Raw genomic sequence first — 27,600 nt, forward strand, 5'->3', positions numbered from 1 at the left:
TCGATCGAAAGATCAGTCCACCACTCGGTCCTCAGATCGAACCGCCAATGCAGGGGACTTGAACAGCGGTGTTCCTGATGCAGCAAAAATTAAAAATAGAACAGATACAAGCACTGCAGTGCAAAGCCATACTGCTGACCAAAGTAATCTTAACCAGATTATATACACGAATAATGAACTATGGATGCAATATTTTTACTCTTGTTACCCTCTCTTCCCTCCCTATATGATTTAATTTAGGTTTAATTTCGACTATTTTTGCTCTTGTCTTGGCATTATTTTACTGCTGGCATTATTTTATTTTAACTCTCATTGTAATTTATTTGTATGGTTTTATATATATATATATATATGAATATGAGTTAAGTTAATAGTGGTAAGAGTTTTTAAAGGTAAAATATGATATACTAGCTTATCAGGTAATTTTAAACACAATATGGTTCTATACAGATATATTGACGATTTGATAGTTTTTAATATGCCTGACTTCCTGACAGAAGCAATCAAATATTATCCGCCTGAATTAACATTAGAACGCACCAACACTAATAATTCCAAATCTGTTACTTTCCTGGACTTGGATATAAGAATAGATAACAATACCGTACACACCAAACTGTATGATAAACGCAAAGATTTTCATTTTAATACCATTGACCTCACTAACTGGAACTCGAATATCTCAAAAACGGTACATCGCAATATCCTAATCGCACAAAGCATCAGAAGATTACACATATGTAACCAGACTGATTATATTATAGATACACTCATTGAATTCAGATCCAAGTTATTAAATAATTGCTTCCCACACCACATAATTACAAGATATCTGTATAAAGCTATATTGATAGCAAACAACAAGGAGAATTATAACCTTAACGCACAGAGTATTATAGATAAAGTCCTAAACAGGCGCTAATATAACATAGCCTTTGTAAAATTTTCGTAGGTGTTTCTTTGGCTTAGATAAATTTCGTTGGATATGTAATTATGTAAATAGTAGGCACTGCTCATGGACTAAGTTGCATATAGCTTACACGCATTAAAAACGTGTACCTATATTTGCTCCATGGGTAGGAACTTATTCTGTAAACTTCTACTATGATTTCGAGAGAGATACTTATTTGACGGCTTTTCTATGTGTAATATTATGCAGGATATAAAAAAAACTGCAGAGGGCGCTACATGTAATTATACTTATTTTATCACTTAACTTAGCTATTACATTTCCTGGGGGGGGGCTACGATCGGTAGTTATATATGCTACACGTGCCAATACACGTGGTTTTTTAGTACCTTGGCTATACGGTGGTAAGCATTCTTATTTTAATCTTAACGCATTCTAACCAGGATACCTTACTATAAGGTTACATCCTATGTTAATTATTTTACTTTTTCTTTGCTGTTTAACTTTCACTTTCTTATCCCTATTTATTCATACCTCATGAACTATTAGAGTATTCGAGGGGGATTGAGGTACTATATCTATTCTTATACCTTTTTCCGTTCGCCTTGGTTAGCGATAGCTCCCACTGTTATTTTTGCTTATACTACCGTGACTGCATTTACTATCAACTACGCACATATGCCTAACAATAATTATAGCTCTTTCTATAATTTTAATTTAAATTTTGGCTATCCGTCGGGCTAACAGTCATCTTGCCAGCTTACTGCTAAATTTGGGATTAATTAACAAAATTTTATTCTCGTCACTACCTTTTGGCTCTAACTTACTACTATTTTACATATATTTGGACATAGTTATGCTGGACGATGACTACAGAAACGGATAGGTCGTTAATTATGGTTGATACATTGAAAGGGTTAGCCCTCGAAAAAGTCCCTTTCAAAGTATCTTATTGCCATAATTAACATTTTAATGGTATTTTTATATATGTTTATAATTTATTGCTTATGTCATGGCATATATTGATTTTTTCCAGGTCACTTTGGGTACCCGCCATGGTTTTTGGTTTACCTGATAAGCTAGTATATCATATTTTACCTTTAAAAACTCTTACCACTATTAACTTAATTCATATCTATACAGACCGATGTAATGTTTAATCGTTCTAGATGGCATTAATTGGTTATGTGACTATTTAATATTTAATATTTATTATAATATTTATATTTATTATAACATTTACTATTTGCTTTTTCATACTTGGATAGATAGTTATTGCAATAATATAATTATAAAAATTGCATTTCATAATACAAATATATATACAGTATATTTACTTATATATATATATATATATATATATATATATATATATATATACAGTATATAATAATTTTATTCTTTATATATAGGTACTAACTAAACATCAATTATAGATCACCACAAAGTTAAAAAAATAATGTACACCTTTTTATAATGAAATAAACATATAAATTAAAAAATAATAAGTTTAAGTAACTTAAACCCATATTACGTGGCACCCTTGAAATGTTGTTGCGGCACCCCGGTTGAAAACCACTATACTACTGTGTGGTCACGAATGAACTGGATGCAAAAAATTATTTTTATATCATATAGATTTCAAGAAAGCTTTTGATACTATTGCAAATGAAAGACTGTTATACAATTTGGAGCAGTATGGCATTAAGGGCAAGTTGCTGCTATGGATAAAGGAATGTTTGAGTAGTAAAAAACAAAATGGTAATCAATGGACACTGCTTTTTGTTGACTAAGGTTATTGGTGAAGTCCCCCAGAGTTCGGTGTGGCCCATTGTGTTCTATATTTATCTGTGACATTGATGAAGGTGTATCAAGCTTAATGTCCAAATTTGCAGACTATTCGAAGGTTGGCAGGGTTGTTAATGATAATAATGACTGTACACTACAGCGAAAGGATTTAGAAAAGTTGAGCAGGTGGGCTGAGAGGTGCAGCTGGAGTTTAACATTGATAAATGCAAAGTACTGCAAATGGGTGGCAGTAACCCCAGAGAAACATATCAACTGTGCAGTGCTGCACTCAAGGTCTGGGAGTAATTGTGCAGTCAGATATGGAGTTTTCTGAGCAGTGCAGACAGACTGCCAGAGCAGCTCATGGGGTCTTATGAATGATATACTTGAACTTTGCTAGCAGGGATAAGGAGGTGATTATCCCTTTGCATAAGGCAATGATCAGGCCACACCTTGAGCACTGCTTACAGGTCTGCAGGTCTCATTTTAGGAAGGATATAGAGTTGCTAGAACAAGTAAAAAAGAAGGGCAACAAGATTGGTGAGGGGAACAAAGGGTTGTTGTTCTTACTAAGAAAGGCTTACGTTTTGCAATAAATCCAGCACCTGAAGAGTAGGCACCTGTGGTGGTGATCTGATTGAGGTGTATAAGGCCTTGAATGGGTTGAGCAAGCTGAATGCTGATGGGATTCTTCCTCTTGCTCAGATTACACACCTGAGGGGGACATAAATTCAAATTGAGGAAAGACAGTTGAGTTGTAGAATAGATGTGTTGGAATTCTCTTTAGCTAGAGGGTGATTGATTGCTTCAGCAAACTTCCATCTATCATTGTGGAAGTTGATAACTTAAGTAAATTCGGGGAAGAATCTGACAAACCTTTGGAGTGAATGTATGAGTGAAATGGAATTTTTTTTTTTTTTTTTTGTAATGCTATATAAGCTTGCTTTGTTACATCACATGCCTCTACTATTGTTAGGCTAACTCCCTCTGTCGACTGTAATTGTGTTCCTAGCAGCAGCTTCTTTATCTTTTGGACTAAATAAAAAAAGAAAATGCAAGGTCAGGGCTGGCAGGTGGACGACAAGGAATACATTCGAGATTAATGCTGGCTGAGTACCTGGTGATAGTGAGCAATGTGAGGTTTTGCATTGTCGGGATTCAGCATCCACCCACTCGTGTGCATTTGAGTTCTGTAGTAAGGTCCTGTAATAGTCATATGATGTGGCTACATGTTGGTAAAAAATTCCTTGAATGTATTAAAAAAAAAGCGATGACCATAACATTTCCTGTTGAAGCCAGAAGGTGTGCTTTTTCAGTGTTGGTGATGATGTAGACTTCCAAAAGAGCAATTTTTTTTTTACCCACTGGGTCAAAATGAGAAAGCCATATCTCATCTGCCCCTGTCACCTTATGCCAACATCATCATTTTCAGCAAATATTCATGGAGAATACCACTCGTGCTTCCTACTGATATTCTTAACATCTCTGGCAGTTGCCTTACTGTTATATGATCTTTGCTTCTGTAATCATGAGCAGTGTTTATGGTTTTTGCAGTCACAGAAGTTGGAGATCCCGGTCTGCTAATTTCTGTGATTTAACCCCATCCGTCTTTAAACGTTCTAAACTGGCTGCAATCAGTTCCATATGGAAGTGTAGCTTCACCATAAGTCTCCTTTAACATTTCATATTCTTCAGCTCACATTTCCTTGAGACATAAACAAAATTTGAGAGCAGCTTACTGTTTCCCTTGTGTAATATTCACTGTTACATAGGCGAGACTGAACAGGCATTAACCTGACCACCCGCAGTGATCACACTGTGTGCATGAGTATGTAATGAGGCTTGGTTTAATATTTAATTCTGTAGCTCCATTAGAAATAGCAAGCAGTACGGTTGTTCATGAAAAATTATGATCATTCTTTATTGAACAGCCCTCGTGTTTTGTGTTATCCTGCAGGGAAAAGTCAGAGTAGAAAGGTGTTAAATTTTCCATTGTGTCTCTCTTTTAATATATTTGAACTTCATGGAAGTTAGGGCAATCAGACTTTTCCTAGTAGTCATATCTACTTCTACTAGTATCTACAGATGTGAAACTTTTTGATGAGGTTGTGTTTCTTATTTGCTCCACATTTTTATTTTATTTATTTTTTCAGCTTTCAGATTTTACTCTAACTCTTCAAATATCATTTTTCCTTCCCAGGTGTTCTCGTGTATGTAGATTTTTCAGATTTCTAAATTTCTTAACTATCCAAAAAACCCAGAAAATAGTAGTCAGGTTAATCTCCTCTTCTCTCATGTGTCGTACAGCTACCTGTTAGCATTAGCAGTGACATATGATGCAAGAAAAGCAAGCTTTCACAGAATCAGCAAAAAAAAAAAAAATCCCTATCCATTTGCTCCAAATGTTTGTCTAGTTCTGCCTTGAATTTATTTAAGCTGTCAACTCATACAATGATAGATGGAAGTTGTTCGAGCAATCAACCACCTGCTAGCTAAAGGCAAACTTCCACACATCTGTTCTACAACTATCTTTCCTCAATTTGAATTTATGTCCTCTCAGGTGATTAATCTGAGCAACAGGAAAAATCCCATCAGCATTGAGCATGCTCAACCTATTCGAGGCCTTATACACTTCAATCAGGTCACCTGGCAGGTGCCTAGTCTCCAGGCACTGCAATTTGCAAAACTTAAGCCTTTCTTTTTAAGAGCAACCCTTTGTTCCATTCACTAATCTTGTTACCCTTCTCTGTACTTGTTCCAGCAGCTCTACATCCTTCCTAAAATGAGGCCTCCAGTATTTTAGAAAGGATACAATTTATCCTATCCTATTTATACAATAGGATAAACACCTCCTTTTCCCTGCTAGAAAAATTCCTGTATATCATTGACACGACACCATGAACTACTCTTGAAGACAGTGGTAGTCTAGGCTACCAAATTGTTTAGTAGCCTTTTAAATTTGACTTGGTGCATTATGGCTTTAGCTGCCAATGTGCCATAAAAAACCAAATCAATCAATCAATCTTGAAGACAGTCTGCATTGCTCAGAAAACTTCATATCTGACTGCACAATTATCCCCACATCCTTTTCATTCTCTACCACCCTCAGTGTACTACCATGCAGTTGATACATTACTCTGGGGTTACTGCTACCCATTTGCTCATATCTTAAACTTCAGTTGCTACCACTCAGCCCATCTGCTCAACTTTTCTAGATCCTGTTGCAGTAGCATACTGTCATTAGTGTCATTAACAACTCTGCCAACCTTTGTGTTGTCTGCAAACTTAGACATTAAGATTGATTATATCATCAATATCAAAAATAAATACAGAAAACAGCAATGGACCCAACACTGAACCCTGGGGGACTCACTAATAATATTACTCCATGATTGATTACCAGACTGTCTTCCCCCATGCAACCATCCCTTTATCAATAGCAACAATTTGCCTCCAATGCCTCACTGCTCCAATTTGTACAGCAGTCTTCGATGTACAAATAAGAGTGATGTCTGTACCTGCAAATATTTGCCGAAATTGTCCTGCAAGATTACTATGATAAGGAAGGACAAGACGTGTTTTACTATTTATGATATGTTTTATGGGGTTATTGATATTACTTTTTGTGATGGAAATGGTATGTTGGATTAATTTTGGAGGGTAATTTCTGGCTATGAATTTTTTTGTGAGATATTGTAACTCATTGGATAGGTCGTCTTGTGAGGTGCTGAATTTAATGGTGTTGTAGATTTAGTTATAGAAAATGGATTTTTTGATGTTCAAAGGGTGGTGTGATGTAAAATGTCACACAGGGAAATTCCTACATTTTACATCACACCACCCTTTTAACATCAAAAATTCCGTTCTCTATAACCAAATCTACAACGGCATTAAATTCAGCACCTCACAAGACGACCTATCCAATGAGTTACAATATCTCACAAAAAAATTCATAGCCAGAAATTACCCTACAAAATTAATCCAACATACCATTTCCATCACAAAAAATAATATCAATAACCCCATAAAACATATCATAAATAGTAAAACGCATCTTGTCCTTCCTTATCATAGTAATCTTGCAGGACAATTTCGGCAAATATTTTTGCAGGTACAGACATCACTCTTATTTTTTCCACTTATATCAAACTCGGATCACCTTTCAATAAATATAAAGAAGCACATAAATATCCAACAAGCGAAATGAATAATATTATTTTTTTAATAAAATGCCAACACAATTGTAACGCCTGTTACATTGGTAGTACCACAACTAAATTCGGTTCAACCCAATCATCCAATACCAGATCATACTATCACTACAATAGCTTCAGAACTGGACAATCTAGCACTGAACTTGCTTTACATCCCCACTCCAACAACCATACTCCCTTAGTTGACTCAGCTGTTACCATATTAAAATTAAAAAACAGTTACAAAATTTTACAATTCGAAGCCCTCATTATAGAATGGGTTTGTCACCACTCCGATCTAAATATTATAAATGCAAAACTCCACTTCAATCTTTCCCCAGTTTGGAATCTCACCAATCTGAGATTCCTGCAAATAACAAAGTGCATCACAGGATTACAAAATTCTTCTTAAATACAGTACGCGTTCCCTTTTCATTTAACTTGCCAACTGAAGACGTTTTTTAACGAAAGTCCTTCGTTACGACTTTTGGCTTATCCGCTATATAGAGATTCCCAATTTAATGACAACCAAGGACGGAGTTAGTGCACTGCTACTTCCTTGCGCATATTTTAATCCCGTTTCCAGCCTAATTACCATTTACACACCCCTTAATTTTACAACCAATCACCTTAAAGCTAGTCACCTCTTACCATTCGAACCATAACAATTGCAGATTGATCAAGGTGAGTACTGAAAAAATTAAGCCCTTGCTATTTTTTGAATTTAGTCTTTCCAGGATATTAATGTTTTTACTCCATATCTGCTCCACACACACGGAACAAGCATGCAAAATTTCCTTTATAAGTAATACTGTAATATTTAATGCACATTTATTTTTTTGTAATCATTTGTTTGACTTTTTCCTTGCTAATCTTTACTTTTAAGGAGATAAACTTTACATGTTACCAATCAGTATGTAAATACAGTGAATTATAAAAGCCTTAAAGCAAATACAGTGGGACTTCGTTTACCCGAAGTGATTGGGACTGAGAGTGCTGAAGATAACTGAAATTGCAGATAATAGAAACAACTCTTTCAACTCCTTTTTTATACAGAATTGGAATTCATTTATTACTGTTCATTGTCCGATTATTAACATTAAATGAATAAAATAAACTTATGGAGAGTAATTTTAAAAAATTTTTATTGAGTACAATGCATTATGATAATAGGTGTGATCAAAAAAGTTTGGGAACTGAACTAATTTTTGGGAATGGATGAAGCTGACTGGCAACTTGGATGGTTTTCCTATTGATGAAGTGTGCAAGACAGTCTTGAATGGAAGGAACTGTGTGTGCAGAGATATCTTCATGATGCAAGCATCAATTCTTTGAAGCTCACTTTTCCAGCTGTTTTCTGAATAGCATCGTGAAATTGCTATTTGTTAGTATTTTAGCTTCACTATTTCACTATGCTAGACAGACTAATAATGCCAATGCCCTGTGAGTCATAGATTATGATAAGCATGATCATCACATTTGACCAAGAATTGTCATTCTGTTTTGGGCATTGAAAAAGACACAAGATGACCAGACATTCTAATTTTCCAGTTTTATCCCGATTTTGGGCGTAATTGACACTGTTCCCAAAATGCTTTGGGGATATTGTTTTGACCCGATTTTCTTGTAATGCTAATTTTCTAAACTAAATGTGTAATGTTAAAATTAATAATGTATACTTTGTTAATTTAACACAGCAATTAATATCATCGTAATAAATAGCAGTATTTATACATTTTATATCTAAAGTTTTTGAAGTGAAAAGACATAATATAGCATCAGTATGAACTATGTTTTTTGTTACACCTGCCTTAAATAATCAAGCAAGCAGAAGAAGCTATTTATAATTAGATAAAATCTAATTATAACATCAACTATGTTTTACCCCATTCAGTTAAAATGTTTTGCACACAGAAAAGTCTTAAAAACAGACAGCACCTTCTCTGAAAGCTGTTTTTAATTTTTTGTGGATCTCTCATTCACCTTTACTTAATTTGAAACAAAATTTAATGGAAATTTTCTGGTCATTAAAATCACTAATTTTAAAATGTGGGTAACCAGATCGAGATGTGATTTACTTAAAATAAGAAAAGCTGCAACTTTGTACAATGCCACAATTTTAACATACAAAGTGAAATTCTGAACTTTTTGATCACACTGTGTGTGTAAAATCATCATCAGCCATTTTCAATCCACTGCAGGATGAAGGCCTCTCCAGCAACTTTCCAGTTCCTTCTGTTTTGAGCACTGGCCATCCATTTACTACCCAAAAGCTCATGAATTTCATCTATCCATCTCCGCCTTTGTCTTCCAGGTTTTCTTCTAGCTCCTCGTGGGTACCATTCTGTTATTTTCTTAGTCCATTTGTCATCACGTCTTCGAGCTATGTGTACTGCCCAAGACCATTTTAGTTCTTTAGTTTTGATAAGAATGTCCTTTACTTGAGTTCGCTGCCTAATCCATGTGTTTCTCTTCTTATCTAACAGTCTGATTCCCAGTATAATTCGTTCCATTCTTCGCTGTGTAGTTCTCAGCTTCTCTTCCATTCTTTTGGTGAGTGCCCAAGTTTCACTTCCATAAGTCATGGTGGGGAGTATACATTGATTCATTATTTTACGTTTCAGACAAACTGGGATATTGCTCTTCAGTATGTAACTATATTTCCTGAATGCTATCCATCCAAAATTTATTCTTCTCTTGACTTCCAGCCATTTATCATTATTGCAGCTAATAACTTGTCCCAGATAAGTAAATGACTCCACCTTTTCAATTACTGCTCCTTCAATCATTATTTTCCTTTCCATGGCATACTTTTTCATCCTTACTTTTGTTTTAGCCATATTCATCTTTAGTCCAAAATCCTTACTAACTGTGCATAACTGATTAAGATTTTCCTCTAATTCTTTGGGATCGTGGCTGATGACCACAATGTCATCTGCAAATCGTAAATGGTTTAGGTACCCTCCGTTCACATTGACTCCTTTCTGTGACCAGTCTAATCTTCTGAAAGCTTCCTCAAGGGCAGCAGTGGCGCCTCCGTAACCAGGTGGGAAGGAGCAGCAGTGCGTAGCACACGCTTCTTGATTAAACCGGGGTTCGAGCCCGTCAACACCAAATATGGAGGATGCGGAAAGGTCAGGGAATGACTACCGCATACCCCAGAGCAATATGGCCTTAGTTGCTAATGCTCCTTAAAAAAACCAAACAACATCAACAAACAAGGGCAGCAGTAAACAGCTTCAGAGATATTGTGTCTCCTTGTCAAACTCCTTTCTCGATTTTAAATTTCCTCCTGTCTTTGTCTAGTCTAATAAAGGAGGTAGCACTCTCATATATTTTCTTCAAAATCATAAATATATGGGGTATTTATGCCTTTTCTTTCCAGTGCCCGAAACATTGCCTTATGCTGTATGGAGTCAAATGCCTTCTCATAATCCACAAATGCCAGGCATACTGGTGTTATATTCATTTGCTTTCTCCATTAGCTGTGATATTACGTGAAGGTGATCCATAGTTGAGAATCCTATCCTAAAGCCAGCTTGCTCTTTCGGTTGATTCTCATCAAGTATTCTTTCTAATCTGTTAGTAATGACCCTTGTGAACAACTTGTAGATGTGGGATAACAAGCTAATTGGTCTATAATTTCCAATTTCTGATTTGTCTCCTTTCTTACGCAGCAAAACTATGATTGCATTATTCCACTGCTTAGGCGTCACACATTTTCTAATGCACTTTGTGAAGAGCCTTGCCAGTTTTTGTGTTATGTCTCTTCCTCCCAATTTTAACAACTCTACAGTAACTTCATCTTCCCCCGGGGCTTTCTGATTCTTCATTTTCTTCAATGCATGTTCTACCTCATCATGAAGAATATCGGGTATGTCGTATGTGTTGCTACTTTGCAATCCATCTTCCTCACTGCTGGTATCATTCCCTCGCTCCTTGTATAATTCTCTATAGTAGTCTTCTGCTATTTGAATTATGCCTTCTCTGCTGTTTATAAGTACACCATCGCTATTCTTAAGTTTCAGTATCATTTGTCTTTCTGTATTACTGCTCATGGCTGCTGATTTAAATCCTTTGTTTTCCCTTAATGCTTGTTCTACTTTTCTTGTGTTAAATCTTCTTATATCCTCTCTGAGTCTCTAATGGCTTTGCATAACTCAGTATACTCAATTTTCTCCCTGTCAGTGTTTTTCTTGCTCTTCATTTGTCGCCTTCAGTTCATCATGACAAGTGTTTCTTGACTAATTTTTTCTTCTTTGGATTTCTTTTTCCCTATAGGTTTCTTGGGCTTTATCACTTTCAGAAAGTTGTAATATTCCTCGTCGATACCTTGGTCCTGAGCAGTCTGCAGAAGCTCAAACTTGTTCTTAAGTTCCAGTACATACTGCTTTTTCTCCTCCTCTGTTATCTCAAAGACCTTTGTATTATTTACTCGAGTCAGTTTTTTCCTTTCCTTTCCTACATCTATATCAAGTGTACATCTTACCATTCTGTGATCACTTCCAACATTTACCTTATTCAGGACGGTAACATCATTCACAATATTATCTTCTGTTAGTGAGGATGAAGTTGATTTCATTAGTTGTTAATCCATTTGGACTCTTCCATGTCCACTTTCTGTTCACCCTTTTCTTGAAAAAAGTGCTCATTACTGACATTCCTTGAGATTCTGCAAATTCCACAAGTCTTTCACCTCTTTTATTTCTTTCACCAATTCCAAAATTTCCTATAGTTCCTCTTTCTGCGCTGTTTTGCCTTTTTCCAACCTTAGCATTGAAGTCCCCCATAATAATAGTGTAGTGGGTTTTCTGCTCATCTAGAAGACTCTCAATTTCAGTGTACATTTCTTCAACCTCTTCATCATCATGGCTCGATGTTAGTGCATAAATCATTATAATCTTTAGCTTGTACCTCTTAGAAATCTGAGTATTAGTCTTGACACCCTTGGTGATGTACTTTTGAATTCCAAAATGTTGTTTTTAAAATCTTTATGGACCAGAAACCCAACTCCACCTTCACTCCGTTCACTGTTTCCAATGGTGTACAGCAGATTTCCACTTGATAAACTTATAAGTGGTTCATTTCTTCTTCTTGTTTCAGCCAAACCGATGATATTCCAATTCACATTTTCTAATTCCTTTTCCAGCTCTAATATCCTGTCTTCACCGATGAGTGATCGTATGTTATAACAGGCCAAGTTCAGTTTCCGTGCATGGCAGCCTGGTTGTACACAGAGATTCTTAGCACTCTCTGCTTCCACTCTGATCCTCTCGCTGTCGTAAGAGGGAGAGTGAAAGCTGCTGGGGACTGAGGGCCATTTGTATTGTTGTGCTGTCATATGCTGGAGGGTTTGGTCTTTTCCTCTTCACGCTGTCCAGGCGTCTTGAAGAGAACCACTCTACACGTTCTTTGCCACCTAAGTGACGTAACAGGGCTTACCATCGAGAAGGTGTGCATGAGTGGATTTTAGGGAAGCAGGCCAACCGGACTTCTCCTAAATCTTCTGTAATAGAGAGATATTGGATCAATCAGTGTTTTAGGCTGAGTGTCTGATAACACACAGGATACCTGTTCCCCTCTAAGCCCCCCTATAAGTTCCCCTCTAAGTGTGTAAAATATATACTATATATAGTATGCAATAAATTTAAGATTTTATTCTTTATGGACATTTAATGAAATGGTTGAAAATTAAAAAAAAGTAAGTTCCAAACATACTTAATAATATCTGTTGTAATATTTACTTTTTAGTTTAACACGCAAAACATTTTTGTTGTTACTCTTCCTATCGTTACAGATATAACATTTGTACAAAAAAATTTCAGCAGGTCAGTGCCAATTTCAAGTTTGAACATGTTCCAAATCAGTCATGCCATCAAAATGTTAGAATCAACCAGAAACAACAGGTGTAGCATTTGCATATGTTGTATAAATATAAAAATAATACATATATTTAATCTTGTTTTTGTTTCCCAAACATCAGCATTCTGGTTGTTAATATTTTCCACTTAAATTTTTGCTGAGAGAAATAGGACTTGTTGCTCTCGCACCATTGCATAACTCTTTTTGAAACAAGTACTGGCATGAATTAATACTTCTAACTTAATTAGGTATTCTTTTAACAATTTTTTAAATACTGTTGTTCTTATTTTGGCTTTGGACAGCTAACAGAGACCTTGGTTATTACCTTGGATATTCGAGGTCCTACTGTATTTTGGTATATTTTTAAGATATTATACTAAGTTCATGCATCTCCTTTTAGAATGTTTTGTGGTTTAATATTGGAAGTGTTGATACATTTGAAAGAAATCTCGAGAATGTTCAGTTGGAGATGAATATTGAACCTCCTAACTTTATCCCTGTGGTTTACAAGAGCGAAATGGATGGGTAAGGTATATAGATGAATTATCAACTAAGTATATAATGATACTTATTTTAACTATGAACTATAAAAGTATTTGAACAAATAATGTGGACGAACTTGTCTGCTCAATGAGGTAATTGGCTTGACACACTCAAAATAATTCTTTTCTGAGTTGTAGTTTGTTTTATTTTTTCATAGAAATCCTTATGAACAAATAAAATAAACTTTCTTTTCTCTATGAAAAAATTTGCTTCACTTTCAGTTATCTTTTTATTGAAGGAATTAAAGCACACTCTTAAGTGACTGATGAGACTTCTGTATCTGTATCAAAGCAGTCAATGAGAAGATGCCTCACAGTTTGCTCATAGATTATTGAATATGTTCAAAAATTCCTGGAGTATTTTGAATAGGTTCATAATGAGTAATCCATTTTGTAATAAACAAAATGGATTGTTCATTATGAAGGGGGACATGAACTGCCAAGAGTTTCATCAGTTCTTCTGACATCCATTCAGGTGCAGCCTAAGCCTTGGCAGTATCTCTTATTTGTACAAAAACCCTGGTAGCTTCTGCAGTAATATCCCTGAATGTTTGCTGTTGGCAACTTCATAAGTTGGTCCCATTTTAGCATTAGTAAAGGCACATGATGCAAGAAAGCAAGCTTATATAGCATCAGCCAAAAAAAAAAAAAAAAAAAAAAAAATCCTTATTTCACCCATCCACTCGCTGCAAATGTTTGTCAAGTTCTGCCTTGAATCTATTTAAGCTATCAACTTCTACAACGACAGATGGAAGTTTGTTCCAGCAATCAACCACCCCCTGGCTAAAGGCAAACTTCTGCATATCTATGCTGCAACCATCTTTCCTCAATTTGAATTTATGCCCTCTCAGGCAATTATTCTGAGCGAGAGGAAGAATCCCATCAGCATTCAGCATGCTCAAACCATTCAAGGCTTTATACACCTCAATGAGATCACCTTGCAGGTACCTAGTCTCCAGACACTGTAATTTGCAAAACTTAAGCCTTTCTTTGTAAGAGCATCCCTTTGTTTCATTCACTAATCTTGTTGCCCTTCTCTGTACTCATTCAAGCAGCTCTACATCCTTAAAATGAGGCCTCCAGACCTGTAAACAGCACTCAAGGTGTGGCCTGACCATTGCCTTATACAAGGGGATAATCATCTCCTTATCCCTGCTAGAAAAATTTGAAAAGACCTTCCTTTTCCTCTCAACAGCAGTTACATCTTTAAGGAAATCGTACATCAATACACTATGATCACTGTCACCTAGTGAGTCTTTTATCTGCATATTCTTAATGTATAAGAGGTTGCTGCTGGTAATCAGATCAAGAGTGGTGCTTTCTCTCGTTGCCTCTCTAACAAGCTACTGTAGAAAATAGTCATTCAATATATCCGCAAAAGGCTTGCTTCTATGTGAGTGACCAGCACACAAGTTCTAGTCAGTATCCAAAATATTCAAGTACTCCATTGTTAGACATTTTGGATTACTGGCTCACTCTATATACCTGTATACAGTGTTCATTATACTGATCACTAATCATTATACTGAAAGGAAGGTCTTTTTCTTTTGTTAGGTAACTAATGATCTTGGAGTTTAAGTTATAAGTTAGTAGGCCAGTGGTACATTCCTGCTCTCGTTTCTGTTTTGCAGTGCTTTTGTTACTCCAAACTGACTCATCATTGTATTGGCTAGCAGTATCAGCTGGATGCAGTTTTTTAGATTTCATTAACTAAGAGCATAATTCCCCACCTATCCTATCTGTCCTTTCTGTACACATACTCACCATATTCAAATTCTGCCTCCCTTATATCTGGGTGACATTTTCTTTGATATCCTCAGCATATGTAAATTTGATCTCTTTATCAGTACTTCAAATTGATCTAATTTGGTTACCGGACACCTTGCAATATTGTACTCTTAGTAAACATAACACAGCTCGTGTAGGCCCTTTACCCAAGGATAAGGAGAAAGGCTTTTACTTTTGTAAGGGTGATACCAGTGGTGTCAAACAGTTTTTAAATTCTATGCAGTGGGACCAACTGATGATGTTACCAACAGCAAATACTAAAGGAAGATATTCAGGGAAATAATCATAGAAGCTACTAGGCTTTTCATACCAGATAAGAAATATTGTTTAAGGCATTAGACTAAAATTTATGTCAGATGAACTAATGACAATTGTAGTACAGAAGCAAAATGCATGGGATGTGTGTAAATTATCAGCCAGAAATGAAGCCTGTGGTAGATATAAACTAGTCTAAAATCTAGTCAAAGTAGGTTAGGCTTGCAAAGGCCGATTGCAAAAAATCTTTGATAAAGGATGCAAAGACATCTTTACTTATGTAAATTCTGGATGGAAAGGGATAAATCAGATTAATCCACATGATATTGATGGTTTGACTGTTTATGATCCTGCTCAGGTGGCTGATGAACTGGTTGAGTGTTTTGCATCTACATTCACACATCAGGAATTCTGGAAAGAAATGGAGGGCAGAAGTTTATCAAACTCTAATAGGGAGGGAGCAAAATGACTTTGTAATAACTAAGAAGAAAGTGGAAGAAGAATTGAAGTTAAACATAAGAAAGACACCTGGGGTGGATAGGGTCTATCCAGTTACGCTGGTGTTCAAAAAAAGTGCATCGCCTAGGAATTTCACATTTCTAATCTCGAAATAAGCATTTGCAACCTTTATACAACAGTTATGGTAAACATGACAGTTATGGCTGAAATGTTATCAGAAGCCCTCAGTTTGCTTTGGTTTATCATTTTAATTGGAAAACAAAATGAAAAGTCACCAGGTGCAAACTAATATTTAGTTGAACCGCCTCTGGCCCTGATGACAGCAGCACACCATCGAGGCATTGACAAGATCAATTTCTGAAGGCAGTTTGTGGTTCCAAACACGAATTATGGCTTCCTGAAGTTCACGAAGGGTGTTTGGTTTGTTTCTGGCAACTGCAGATTCCACATGATGCCAACAGTTCTCTGTAGGATTCAGGCCGGACTGTTTCCTGGCCAGCTAAGAGTTGTAATGGACCATTCTTTCAACCATTTTTTCACCTGTAACAAACGTAAACACATTACTGTGGAACCTCTAACACCAAAATGAAGCTAAAGTAACTACAGAAGTGCCTACTTACACTTTTTTCCCAATGACAAGGAGCAGAGTCATCCTGAAAGATGCAGTTACTTGGCTGGTTGAAATGGTTGGCAGCAATTTGCCTTCCAATATAGCCCTGTATCCATTGGCATTTACGGAACATTTTATGAACTGCAGGTGAACTACTCCACAATATGAAATGCACTCCCATATCATTTGGCTGGTAGGGAATTTCACTGTAAACACCATACAGTCTGGATAGTATTCTTCACATCTATGGCAAATTGTTTGTCTCCCATCAGAGCATGCAGGTTGAATTTCTTCTCATCCAAGAAAATAATTGACTTCCACTGCTCGGGGGTCCATTTTACATGCTCCTTACATCAAATTAATTAGGCCTTTATAATTTTTTGTGTTAGGAGGGGCTTCTTAGGATGGCGGGCTACATGTACGTTTTTGAAGAGGCACCTTCTGAATGTTACTGAACTTGCTACCACTTCTGCATGTTGTTCCCATTCTCTTTTCAGCTCAGACGAAGAAGCTTTGTGGTTTTTAAGGCTTAAGCGCTTCAAAATGCAGTCCTGTTTTGACGAAGAGATTTGTTTGTATCCAGTTCCTTTTTTCCTATCAGCAGAACAGGTATTCGTGAGTTTGGAAAGAAATCTACTCGCTGTTGACTGATTACAAGGCACTCTATAAGCAATATGATGGGAAGAACATCCTTCCTCACGTAAAGCAACAATAGCACTTTTTCGTTGTGGCATCAAACTGCACGCAACTCCCCATCCTGACACAAGCAAGGAATGACTGCAACACTTGTGGAGTGTGCTTATATAGTTGAAAGTAACAGCTGATGCAATATGTCATCACCTATACGTGTCAATCTTATCTGATGCAATCTGTAAAAAAATTACCATATACTTAAGTTATTTGGACGACAATTATAATTTTAAGGGGTGATACACTTTCTTTGAATTCCAATGTATAATAAGGAAGTAAGCAAATCCTTTCTCCATAATTATGAGAGAAACCTTGGATTCAGGGGAGGTCTCCACAAAGTGAAGTACAAATGTATCCCCAATTCACAAAGGGTAATCAAAAGGTGACACTAGTAATTAAGAAGTTAGGTTAACTTCTGTTCTGGGAAAAGTAACTGGTTAAAGACACAATGCAAGTTCATCTAGACAAGACTATGGTTTGTTCAGATGCAGCATGGGTTATGGAGAAATCTTGCCGTTTCAATTTGATTGGGTATATTCTATAATGTTAATTGTAATCTGGGGGTTTCCCCAAGTTATGCATCAGGTAATGTAAGGAATACAAAACTCTGTAGAAATCAGATTTATGTCAGTTAGTTGAATGTCAGTTATGTCAGTTAGTAGTTGTTGGCGACTCTATTGTCAGGGAAACGGAAAACATGCTTTGTAAAAAGAATAGGTGGAACAGGACCAGGGTATGTCTGCCAGGGACAAAGGTTGATGATGTTGTAGAGCAGATATCATCTTTTAAGGGCACAAAAGGTGATATAGTTGTACACGTTGGCACTAATGATATTGAGAGTAGGAGACCGGCAGAATTACTTAACAAGTACAGGTCACTGATGAAAAAAAGCTGTGAATTAGGGTTGAATTTGAAAATGTCTGCAATTCTGCCCAGACACGATAGGAGGGAGTATATGATGGGAGCCTTGTCGATCAATTCGGCCCTGGAAAGATTGTGCAAGGCTCAAGGAATAGAATTTTTTTCAGCCTGGACTGTACTTGTTAACAGGAGAGACTGCTTCTACAGGGATGGGATACACTTAAATAGAAAGGGTGCAAGAATATTTGCTGATGCTATCGAGGCAGTGTTAGGTGGGTCGGAAAACTGATAGCTTGGGGGGGGAGGATACAAGGACTAATAGTTTAACAGTAGCCGTAGGCAGAGGTGAAGGTGATTCTTGCTCAACTTCTATTAGAATAAGTAGCGACCTGGAGCGAGGGGTGTTGGGGGTTTCAGGGACGGATGACAGTCATTGTGAAGCAGGTGGGTATATGGGATGTGTTAGAGTAACTAAGAATAAGAATAGATGCATGTATACTTGCGTGTATACCAATGCTAGAAGTATAGTAAATAAATTTGATGAATTTGAAGTGTTGGTCAAGACATCAAAGGCGGATATTGTTGGGATATCAGAGATGTGGTGTCACACAGATATAAGGAATGCCGAACTGGAATTTGGGGAGTACAATGTGTACAGATAGGAAGGGAGGAGGTGTTATGCTGTTAATTAAGAAAAACATAAAATCAAAAGAAGTGCATCCAGTTGATATAGATGAACAGTGCACTGTTGAGTCAGTTTGGTGTGACATAAGCACTGCAAAAGCAAAAATAAGAGTAGGAGTGTGTTATAGGCCTAATGACTCGAATGAGTACAATGAACAATTGTACAGAGAAATAGAGTGGGCCAGTAAATCAGAATGTCTTATAATGGGGGATTTTAACTTCCCAGATATTGACTGGAACTTGTGGGTTGGGAACTCACACACTAGTCAGACTTTTGTGGATTTATTGGATGATTGTTTTCTGCAGCAGCATGTTCGAGAGGCAACCAGAGAAAGTAATACTCTTGATCTGGTTATCAGCAGTGATCATTCATGTATTAGGAATTTGCAGATAAAAGAACCACTAGGTGGCAGTGATCACAGTGTACTGATGTGGGATTTACTTAAAGATTTAATTACCATCAGGGGTAAAGGAAAGGGTTTTTGCTTCCATAAAAGTGAGTACAGTGGTCTCCGACAGTTTTTAAATTCTGTACAGTGGGATCAACTGACGATGTTACCAACAGTAAATTCTAAGTGGGAAGCATTCAAGAGATTAATTGTGGAAACTACTAAACGTTTCATACCTATTAAGTAATATTGGTCAAGGTTTAAGCCTAAATGGTTGTCAAATTAACTAATGAGACTCGTAACAGAGAAGAAAAATGCATGGGATGCATATAAATTATCAAGTGACTCAGAAGCCTATGGCAGATATAAGTTAGTCTGTAATCAAGTCACAAAGGAGGTTAGGCAGGCGAAGGCAGATTACGAGAAATTCTTGGCAAAAGATGCTAAGAAAAACAGCAAGGATTTCTTTACTTATATAAACTCTAAAAGGAAGGGGATGAATCTGATTGGTCCACTTGACATCGATGGTTCGACTGTTGATGATCCTGCTCAGATAGCAAACAAACTGAATGAGTATTTTGCATCTACATTCACACGTGAGGAATTATTAAGGTTTGAAAATGGCAGAAGGTTATCAAATTGTAGCAGGATACTTAATGATTTTGTAATAATAGAGAGCAAAGTGGAGGAATAATTGTTGAAGTTAAACATAAGAAAAGCACCTGGGGTGGATGGGATCTATCCAGTTATATTAAAGGAGGCGGCAAAGCAACTAAGCAAACCCTTAGCCATAATTATGAGAGCATCCTTGGACTCAGGTGAGGTTCCCACGGACTGGAGATGTGCAAATGTATCCCCAATTCATAAAGGGGGATCGAAGGGTGAGACGAGTAATTACAGACGAGTTAGTTTAACTTCTGTTCCAGGTGAAATAATGGAGTCGGTGGTTAAAGATGCATTGCAGGATCATCTAGACAAGACTGCAGCAATAATTCAGACACATCATGGGTTTGTTAAGGGAAAGTCTTGTCTGACAAATTCTGTACAGTGATAGGATATTTGATAGGATATTATGATGTGGTTACAAAGGAACTGGATGCAAAAAATAATTTTGATATCATATATTTGGATTTCAGGAAAGCTTTTGACACTGTTGCGCATGGAAGACTATTGTACAAATTTGAGCAGAATGGTATTAAGGGTAAGTTGCTACAATGAATAAAAGGATGGTTAAGTGGGAGAAGACAGAGGGTGGTAATCAATTGGCGCTGCTCTTCTTGGACTAATGTTATTAGTGGAGTCCCACAGGGTTCGGTGTTAGGTCCACTGTTGTTTTGTATATTCATCAATGATCTTGATGAAGGTATATCAGGCTTAATGTCGAAGTTTGCAGATGATACAAAGGTTGGCAGGGTTGTTAATGACAGTAATGGCAGTGTGCTACTGCAACAGGATCTAGATAATTTGGGCAGATGGGCTAAGTAGTGGCAACTGAAGTTTAACCTTGACAAATTCAAAGTACTGCATATGGGTTGAAGTAACCCCAGAGAAATGTACCAACTGTGTGGTACTACACTTAAGGTGGTACAAAATGAAAAAGACCTGGGAGTAATTGTGCAGGTAGATATGAAGTTTTCTGAGCAATGCAGACAGGCTGCTAGGGCAGGTCATGGGGTTTTGTCAGTGATATATAGGAATTTTGCTAGCACTGAAAAGGTGGTGATTATCCCTCTGTATAAGACAATGGTCAGGCCACGCCTTGAGTACTGCGTACAGGTCTGGAGGCCTCATTTTAAGAAGGATGTAGATTTACTTGAGCGTGTACAGAGAAGGGCAACAAGATTGGTGAGAAGAGAGGCTTAAGTTCTGCAAATTGCAGTGGCTCGAGACTAGTCACCTGCGCGGTGATCTGATTGAGGTGTATAAGGCCTTGAATGGGTTGAGCACGCTGAATTCTGATGGGATCCTTCCACTTGTTCAGATTACGAACCTAATGGGCCATAAATTCAAATTAAGAAAGGACAGATGTAGAATAGATGTGCGGAAATTTGCCTTTAGCCAGCGGGTGGTTAATTGCTGGAACAAACTTCCATCTGTCATTGTGGAAGTTGGTAGGTTGAATAAATTTAACAAGGAACTGGACAGGCATTTGGAGGGAATGGTGTGATTTTTTTTTTTTTTTTTTTTGTTGGCTGATGCTGCATAAGCTCATACACTTGCTTTCTTGCATCACATGCCACCACTACTACTGCTACTAAAGTTCATGTGGGGCTGTGGTGTTCATCCAGCCTAGGGGGCCTGTGTTTTCACACAACAAACTGCACTGGTTTACCTTCCACCGTCAAGAGGAGGCAGGCCAGTCAGTAGGGTGTGTAAAGCTAATAAGCAGTCAACTGTTGATGATCCTGCTCAGGTAGCTAACAAACTAAATGAATATTTTGTGTCTATATTCACACATGAGGAGATATTCAGGGAGGGGATTGCCAGAGGTGTATTAAACTTTGGCAGTGAGCTCAATGATTTTGTAATAACTGAGAGCAAAGTGGAGGAGAAATTGTTGAAGATAAACATAAAGGAATCTGGGGTGGATGGATCTGTCCAGTTATATTAAAGGAGGCAGCAAAGGAAGTAAGCAAACCTTTAGCCATATTTATGAGAGCTTCCTTGGCTTCAGGAGAGGTACCCATGAACTGGAGATGTGCAAATGTGACCCTAATCCACAAAGAAGGATCAAAGTTCGACACAGGTAATTACAGACCTGTTAGTTTAATTTCTGTTCCTGGGAAATTAATGGAGGTACTGGTTAAAGAAGCATTGCAGGAACATCAAGACAAGAATTCAGTTATAACAAACAAACCCATGCTCGGACACAGCATGGGTTTGTTAAGGGGAAGTCTTGCCTGACCAATTTGATTGGATACCATTATGTGGTCACAAAGGAACTGGATGCAAAGAATAATTTTTATATCATATATTAATGTCTTAGAAAGGCTTTTGATACTGCTGCACAAATTGGAGCAGTGTGGCATTGGAGGAAAATTGCTACTATGGATAAAGGAATGGTTGTGTGGGAAAAGACAAGAGTGGTAATCAATGGACAGTGGTCTTCGTGGACTGAAGTTATTAGTGGAGTACCTCAGGGTTCAGTGATGGGTCCATTGTCTATATTTATTAATGATATTGATGATGGTATATCAGGCTTAATGTCCAATTTTGCAGACAACACAAAGGTCGGCAGGGTTGTTAATGACAATATGCTGTGCCACAGGATCTAGAAAAATTGAGCAGTAGGGCTGAGAGATGGCAACTGAAATTTGACCGTGACAAATGTTGTAAAGTACTGCATATGGGAAGCAGTAACCCCAGAGTAACGTATCAACTGTTTTTTTACTAAACTGACAGTCGTAGAGAATGAAAAGGACCTGGGGGTAATTGTGCAGAGAGGTATGAAGTTTACTGGTCAGTGCAGATGGTCTGCAGGAGTAGCTCATGTTGTCTTGTCAATGATATGCAGTAATTTTTCTAGCAGCGATAAGGATGTGACTATCCTCTTGTATTATCTTCTCAGTGGTGAGCCCACACCTTTAGTACTGTATACAGGTCTGGAGGCCTCATTTTAATAAGGTTGTAGAGCTGTTGGAACGAGTACAGAGAAGGGCAACAGGATTAGTGAATGGAACAAATGGTTGCTCTTACAAAGAAAGGCTTACGTTTTGCAAATTACAGTGTCTGGAGACTAGGCATCTGCGAGGTGATCTGATTAAGGTGTATTAAGTCTTGAATTTTTGAACATGCTCAGTGGTGATGGGATTCTTCCTCTTGCTCAGAATTATCGCCTGAGATTGCATGAATTCAAATCGAGGAAAGACAGTTGTAGGATAGATGTACGGAAGTTTGCCTTTAGCCAGCAGTTGATTGATTGCTGTCATAGAAGTTGATAGCTTAAATAGATTCAATGCAGTACTAGACAAATATTTGGAGCGAGTGGTGTGCGTGTGTGTTTTTGGCCGATGCTATATAAGCTTGCTTTCTTGCATCATGTGCCTTTGCCAGTGCTAAAAGAGACAAATAATGAAGAAATACAAGGTTCATTTTATGAACAAGAGTAAAATATAATAAGCACTACGATGTTTATCAAATAGAAAAAATTATTAGAGAAAATAGGAAATGGATAGCTAATTGATCTTATTATAAATTGAATAATACCTTCCTTGGCATTGTATTAATTTTATTGACTAAAATATATCTGTTATCATCAAAAGGGCTTAGAAATTTTTTGTTTACTGTATAAATTTCATGCTTTGTTTCTTTTTGATTTTTAATTATTGTTTTTTCTCTTTCCTCAAATAAACACTTTATAATCATCAAATGTTATTCTTATTTTAATTTCACATTTTTTTAATTCCATTTGATTTTTTTTTTTTTCAATTTTTCATCAATTAATTTCTGCAAATTGCAGCATCTAGAAATTTAGGTACCTGCGATGTGATCTAATTGCGGTGTATTTTTTATTTTTTTTTTTTTTATTTTATGAAATTGACAAACACGAGAGGTATTAGAACCTATAATACTTAACACCATGCTTGGGTTGGAGGTTGAGAAGCTGAAATAAGATATTTGTTGACATTGGACTTCTGTAGACTAATTTTCAGGAAGTACTTATGAAAGAAGGTTGTTACAGAAAAAGGCAGTAGAATGAATAAACAAGGAAGTGAAAAGTTGGTTCTCGAGTTTGAAGTTGGACTGTAAATGGATGTTGGCTGGTGGCGGCACGTGTTCGGACTGTTTTGAAAGAGGGAATGGGAATTATAGAAGCCATTTCAAAAGAACAGTGCCCATGGAAGTATCTGTAGAAAAGGCATGCAGCAGAAACAGTACATCTATGAGACAGCAAGTGGAGAGACTATGTTAGAGAGGAGTCATTAATTAACTTAACTGCCCTTTTCTGAATTGAATCTAGAAGCCTGAGAGGGATTTTGGAGGTACTGCCCCAGATGTAGGAAAAATATTCCATGGTAGAGTAGTTTTATGATTTGTACAGAGTGAACAGCTGTTTTTCCCAGATGTGGGAAAAAATATTCCATGGTAGAGTAGTTTTATGATTTTACAGAGTGAACAGCTGTTTTTCCCAGATGTGGGAAAAAATATTCCATGGTAGGGTAGTTTTATGATTTGTACAGAGTGAACAGCTGTTTGGAAGAAAAGTAAAGCCAAGAACGAAAGAGAAAACCAAGTTTTTTTTTTTTTTTTTTTTTTTCAGCTGCAGATGAAGCAATATTTGTAATGTGCTTGTGCCAAGAGAGATTGGAAGTTTTGTCTAGAAATCGGAGTGTCACCAAAGATAAGCATAGGAGCAGAAGAATCTTTTTTGTGAGATATAAGACAAGCCTGAGTTTTAGAAGGATTGAAATCAACTAAGTTGTCCTTGTACCACTGGAGAATTACTGGGAGATCAGCATTTAAGGAATTGGTAGCAGATATTTGAGAAGTTGAAGCTGATTGAGCAAGGCAAGATTTATCAAAATGGAAAGTGAAATGCAATGTGCTATTAATGGCAAAACTATGGATAGGATTTCCACTCAATGGAAGAAGGTCATTAATATACAAGAAGAAAAGAATTTGGGAAAGAACTGAACCTTGGGGGGTGGGGCACAAGCATTAGTAGAGAAGTTAGAAGACAGAGTGCCATCTACCATCACCCTCATTGAGCGATCAGAGAGAAAAAAACTGGATAACCAATTACAAGAAACAGTTGGCAAACCATAATTAAGATGGAAGATTGCTTAGAAAACCTTTATGCCAAACATGATCGAAAGCCTTCGAGATGTGAAGAGCAACTGCTTGTGTTTCACCGAACTTTTCCGTTGAATTAGTCCATAAATGGGTAACATAAGCCAGAATATCACCAGTGGATTGATACTGCTGAAATCCATACTGGTGATTGTGGATCAGACGAAAGGTTTCCAGGTAGTTTAAGAGTTGGCAGTTAATTGATTTCTCCATTACTTTAGAAAGAGTAGAAGTGATTGCAATGGGGCGATAATTGGATGGGAGGGATTTGTCACTCCTTTAAGTAACTGGCTGGATATGTGCAAATTTCCAAGCAGAAGAAAAAACACCTTTGGAATAAGAAATTGAAAGAAGGTGGCAAAGAACAGGAGTAAGTTCACAGGAGCACAGGTTTTGAGAACAAATGGAGAAATAACATCAGGATCTGGAGCTTTCTTAGCATCGAGATTCGTCAAATTCCTTCTGACATCCTTTTGACAGACGACGACAGGAGGCATTGAATGGAGGGTGTTGGGAAATGGTGGGAGGTGTTTTACCAAGATCATTAATACATGAATTGGAAGAAAAATGGGATGCCAGCAGGTTCACTTTATCCTTGGCTGAAGTGACAACAGAACCATCTCGTTTTGACAGAGGTGGGAGCAGAGATAGGGCAAAAGTTGCAGCCGATAGCTTTGGCAAGAGACCAGAATGGTCGGCTACCATTAGGGCAAGAAGCAAGTTTTCTACTGTTAGCCTGTTCAAAATCTATTTTGGACTGATTAATGACCACTTTACAATTGTTGCGAGCTTTGGTGTTGGCAGAAAATGAAACTGAAGAATTGGAAACAAGCCAATTACGATATGCAACATTCTTTTCTTGAACAGCCTTAGCACATTTATTGGAAAACCAAGGTTTAGATAAAGTACGAGATTTTAAAGTGGAGTGTGGAATAAAAGATTCCATTCCTACAAGAATAATTTCAGTGACACGATCTGAGCAAATGTTGACATCAGAAGTTTTTAAACAGTAATCCGACCAAGGAAAAGGAGAAAAGAAATCTTGCAGGACATCTCATTTTGCATTCTTGTAATGCCAAAAAACACAAAGTTGGAAATAGCCATGAGATAAAGGCTCCATTGGACAAGAGACAATAATCAAGTTATGATCTCAGGTGTCTAAAGGGCCACTTACTTCGACTATGTACTTAGAAGGGTTTTTTTGTGAGAAAAAGGTCAAGCATGTTGGCTGTATGGTTAATTGTTTGTCTGGTATTCTGGTAGGTAAATGAACAATCTGTGCGAGATCATTAGTAATTGCAAAAGCCTCAGCATCTGGACCAGCTGGAGTTGTGAACATTGAAATCGCCAAGGAAAATTAACTCACTGTTAGGAAAGTTGGACTGGAGAAAGTCAAGTTGTAAAGAGAGCAAGTCAAAGAGCAAGTGATTAGTGGAGTTGGGAGAATGGCAGAGACAACAGATGAATTTGACAAAATGAGGTAGGGAGATTTTAAGCCAGAGAAAATTGAAAAGAGGAGATTCCAAATTACCAAGTCTCTGATAGGGAATATTGGAATGGACATATGCATAAGTACCACCTTTGAGGCAAAAGGAATCATAATGCGAATAATTTGGGCAGCTGAGATCAGCAGTAGGTGAATCAACCGATAACTGAGATTCTGTCAGGAAATGTGCTTGGGGTTCGGTAAACTGAAAATGGAAATGGACGTTGTTGAGATTAGAATTGAGAACACGTATATTTGTTAAATGAATTAGGAAGTGTTTGGGAGGTTTAGATCTTTTCGCAAATAAGCTTGCTCTATTAGTTTGACAATTTGACAATTCGTGGTGTATTTAACAGTAAGAAATAGTTTGGGGGGGGGAGAAGGTATGCTGCTCGAAGTAATGAAATTTTTGGATATGGCATACACATGGTAAGAATATACCCAGATCCTTGACATAACTTGGCATAGACATACACACTACCCCCGAGACATACACATACACACACAGACATACCCCCGCATACACACTACTTGGACTCTATCTGGCAGTGTAGAGGTAGCAACATTATACACTAGCTGATCCGGAAACCTCCTAAAGAGTTACCAATAGGTTCGGTCCGGTGTACTAACTAGCGGCCGGCCTGCGAACACCGTTTTAGAGCTGTGCCCTCGAAATGTAAGGAAGATTGGATCTCGCCACAATGTTAATCATAACCTCAAAAGTCATCAGTCGTACTGCACGATGGAAGAGATGGGAAGGGTTGACCAGAACTCAGCATTATTAACAGTCCCACCATCGTGAAAGTGCAAGCAGAGGATTTGGCTGTCACTGACCGTCCAGACTGCGCCGAAATTGGGTTCACTTGACTTGATTTCGGTTCACTTGTCACCTGAATATCAGTTCAATCAGTGTTTTAGACTCCCAGGTAGCAAAGTACAGATTGTATGGCCTATTTGAGAGAATGTCTGCGGCAACCTCAAGGATCTATATATATATACATATACACACACACACACACACACACACACATACACACCACACACACTACTTATGTTTTCATGTTCTGGAGCTAAAGGCAAATTGTTATGTAAATTGTGTAATTCTTTCAGATATTGCAAATCTAAAATATATCTAGTTTTATAATCATGAGATATTTGATTTATGCCTGTACTTGCATCTACCCATTTAAATTCTCCGTAATATTCGTTCATCACCTATCCATATAAGTTATTTGTGTCTAAGTAAATTAAAAATGTTGATGATTAATTTTTATTAAAATCTTTTTTTTTAGG

General features: G+C 37.2%; 1 protein-coding gene across 2 annotated transcripts in view; it reads left to right on the forward strand.

Moving 5' to 3' along the window:
• Positions 1-27,600, forward strand: part of Afg3l2 (AFG3 like matrix AAA peptidase subunit 2) — a 641,759-nt gene that overhangs the window by 208,961 nt on the left and 405,198 nt on the right. For both annotated transcript variants that reach the window (XM_090383564.1, XM_090383565.1), the window contains exon 6: positions 13,154-13,278. In XM_090383564.1, coding sequence (XP_090239690.1) covers positions 13,154-13,278 — 125 coding nt within the window. The remainder of the gene's footprint in view (positions 1-13,153; positions 13,279-27,600) is intronic.

This window comes from Mastigoproctus giganteus, chromosome 10 (genome assembly GCF_048544385.1).
Source record: "Mastigoproctus giganteus isolate SK-2022 chromosome 10, ASM4854438v1, whole genome shotgun sequence".
NCBI lineage: Eukaryota > Metazoa > Arthropoda > Arachnida > Uropygi > Thelyphonidae > Mastigoproctus > Mastigoproctus giganteus.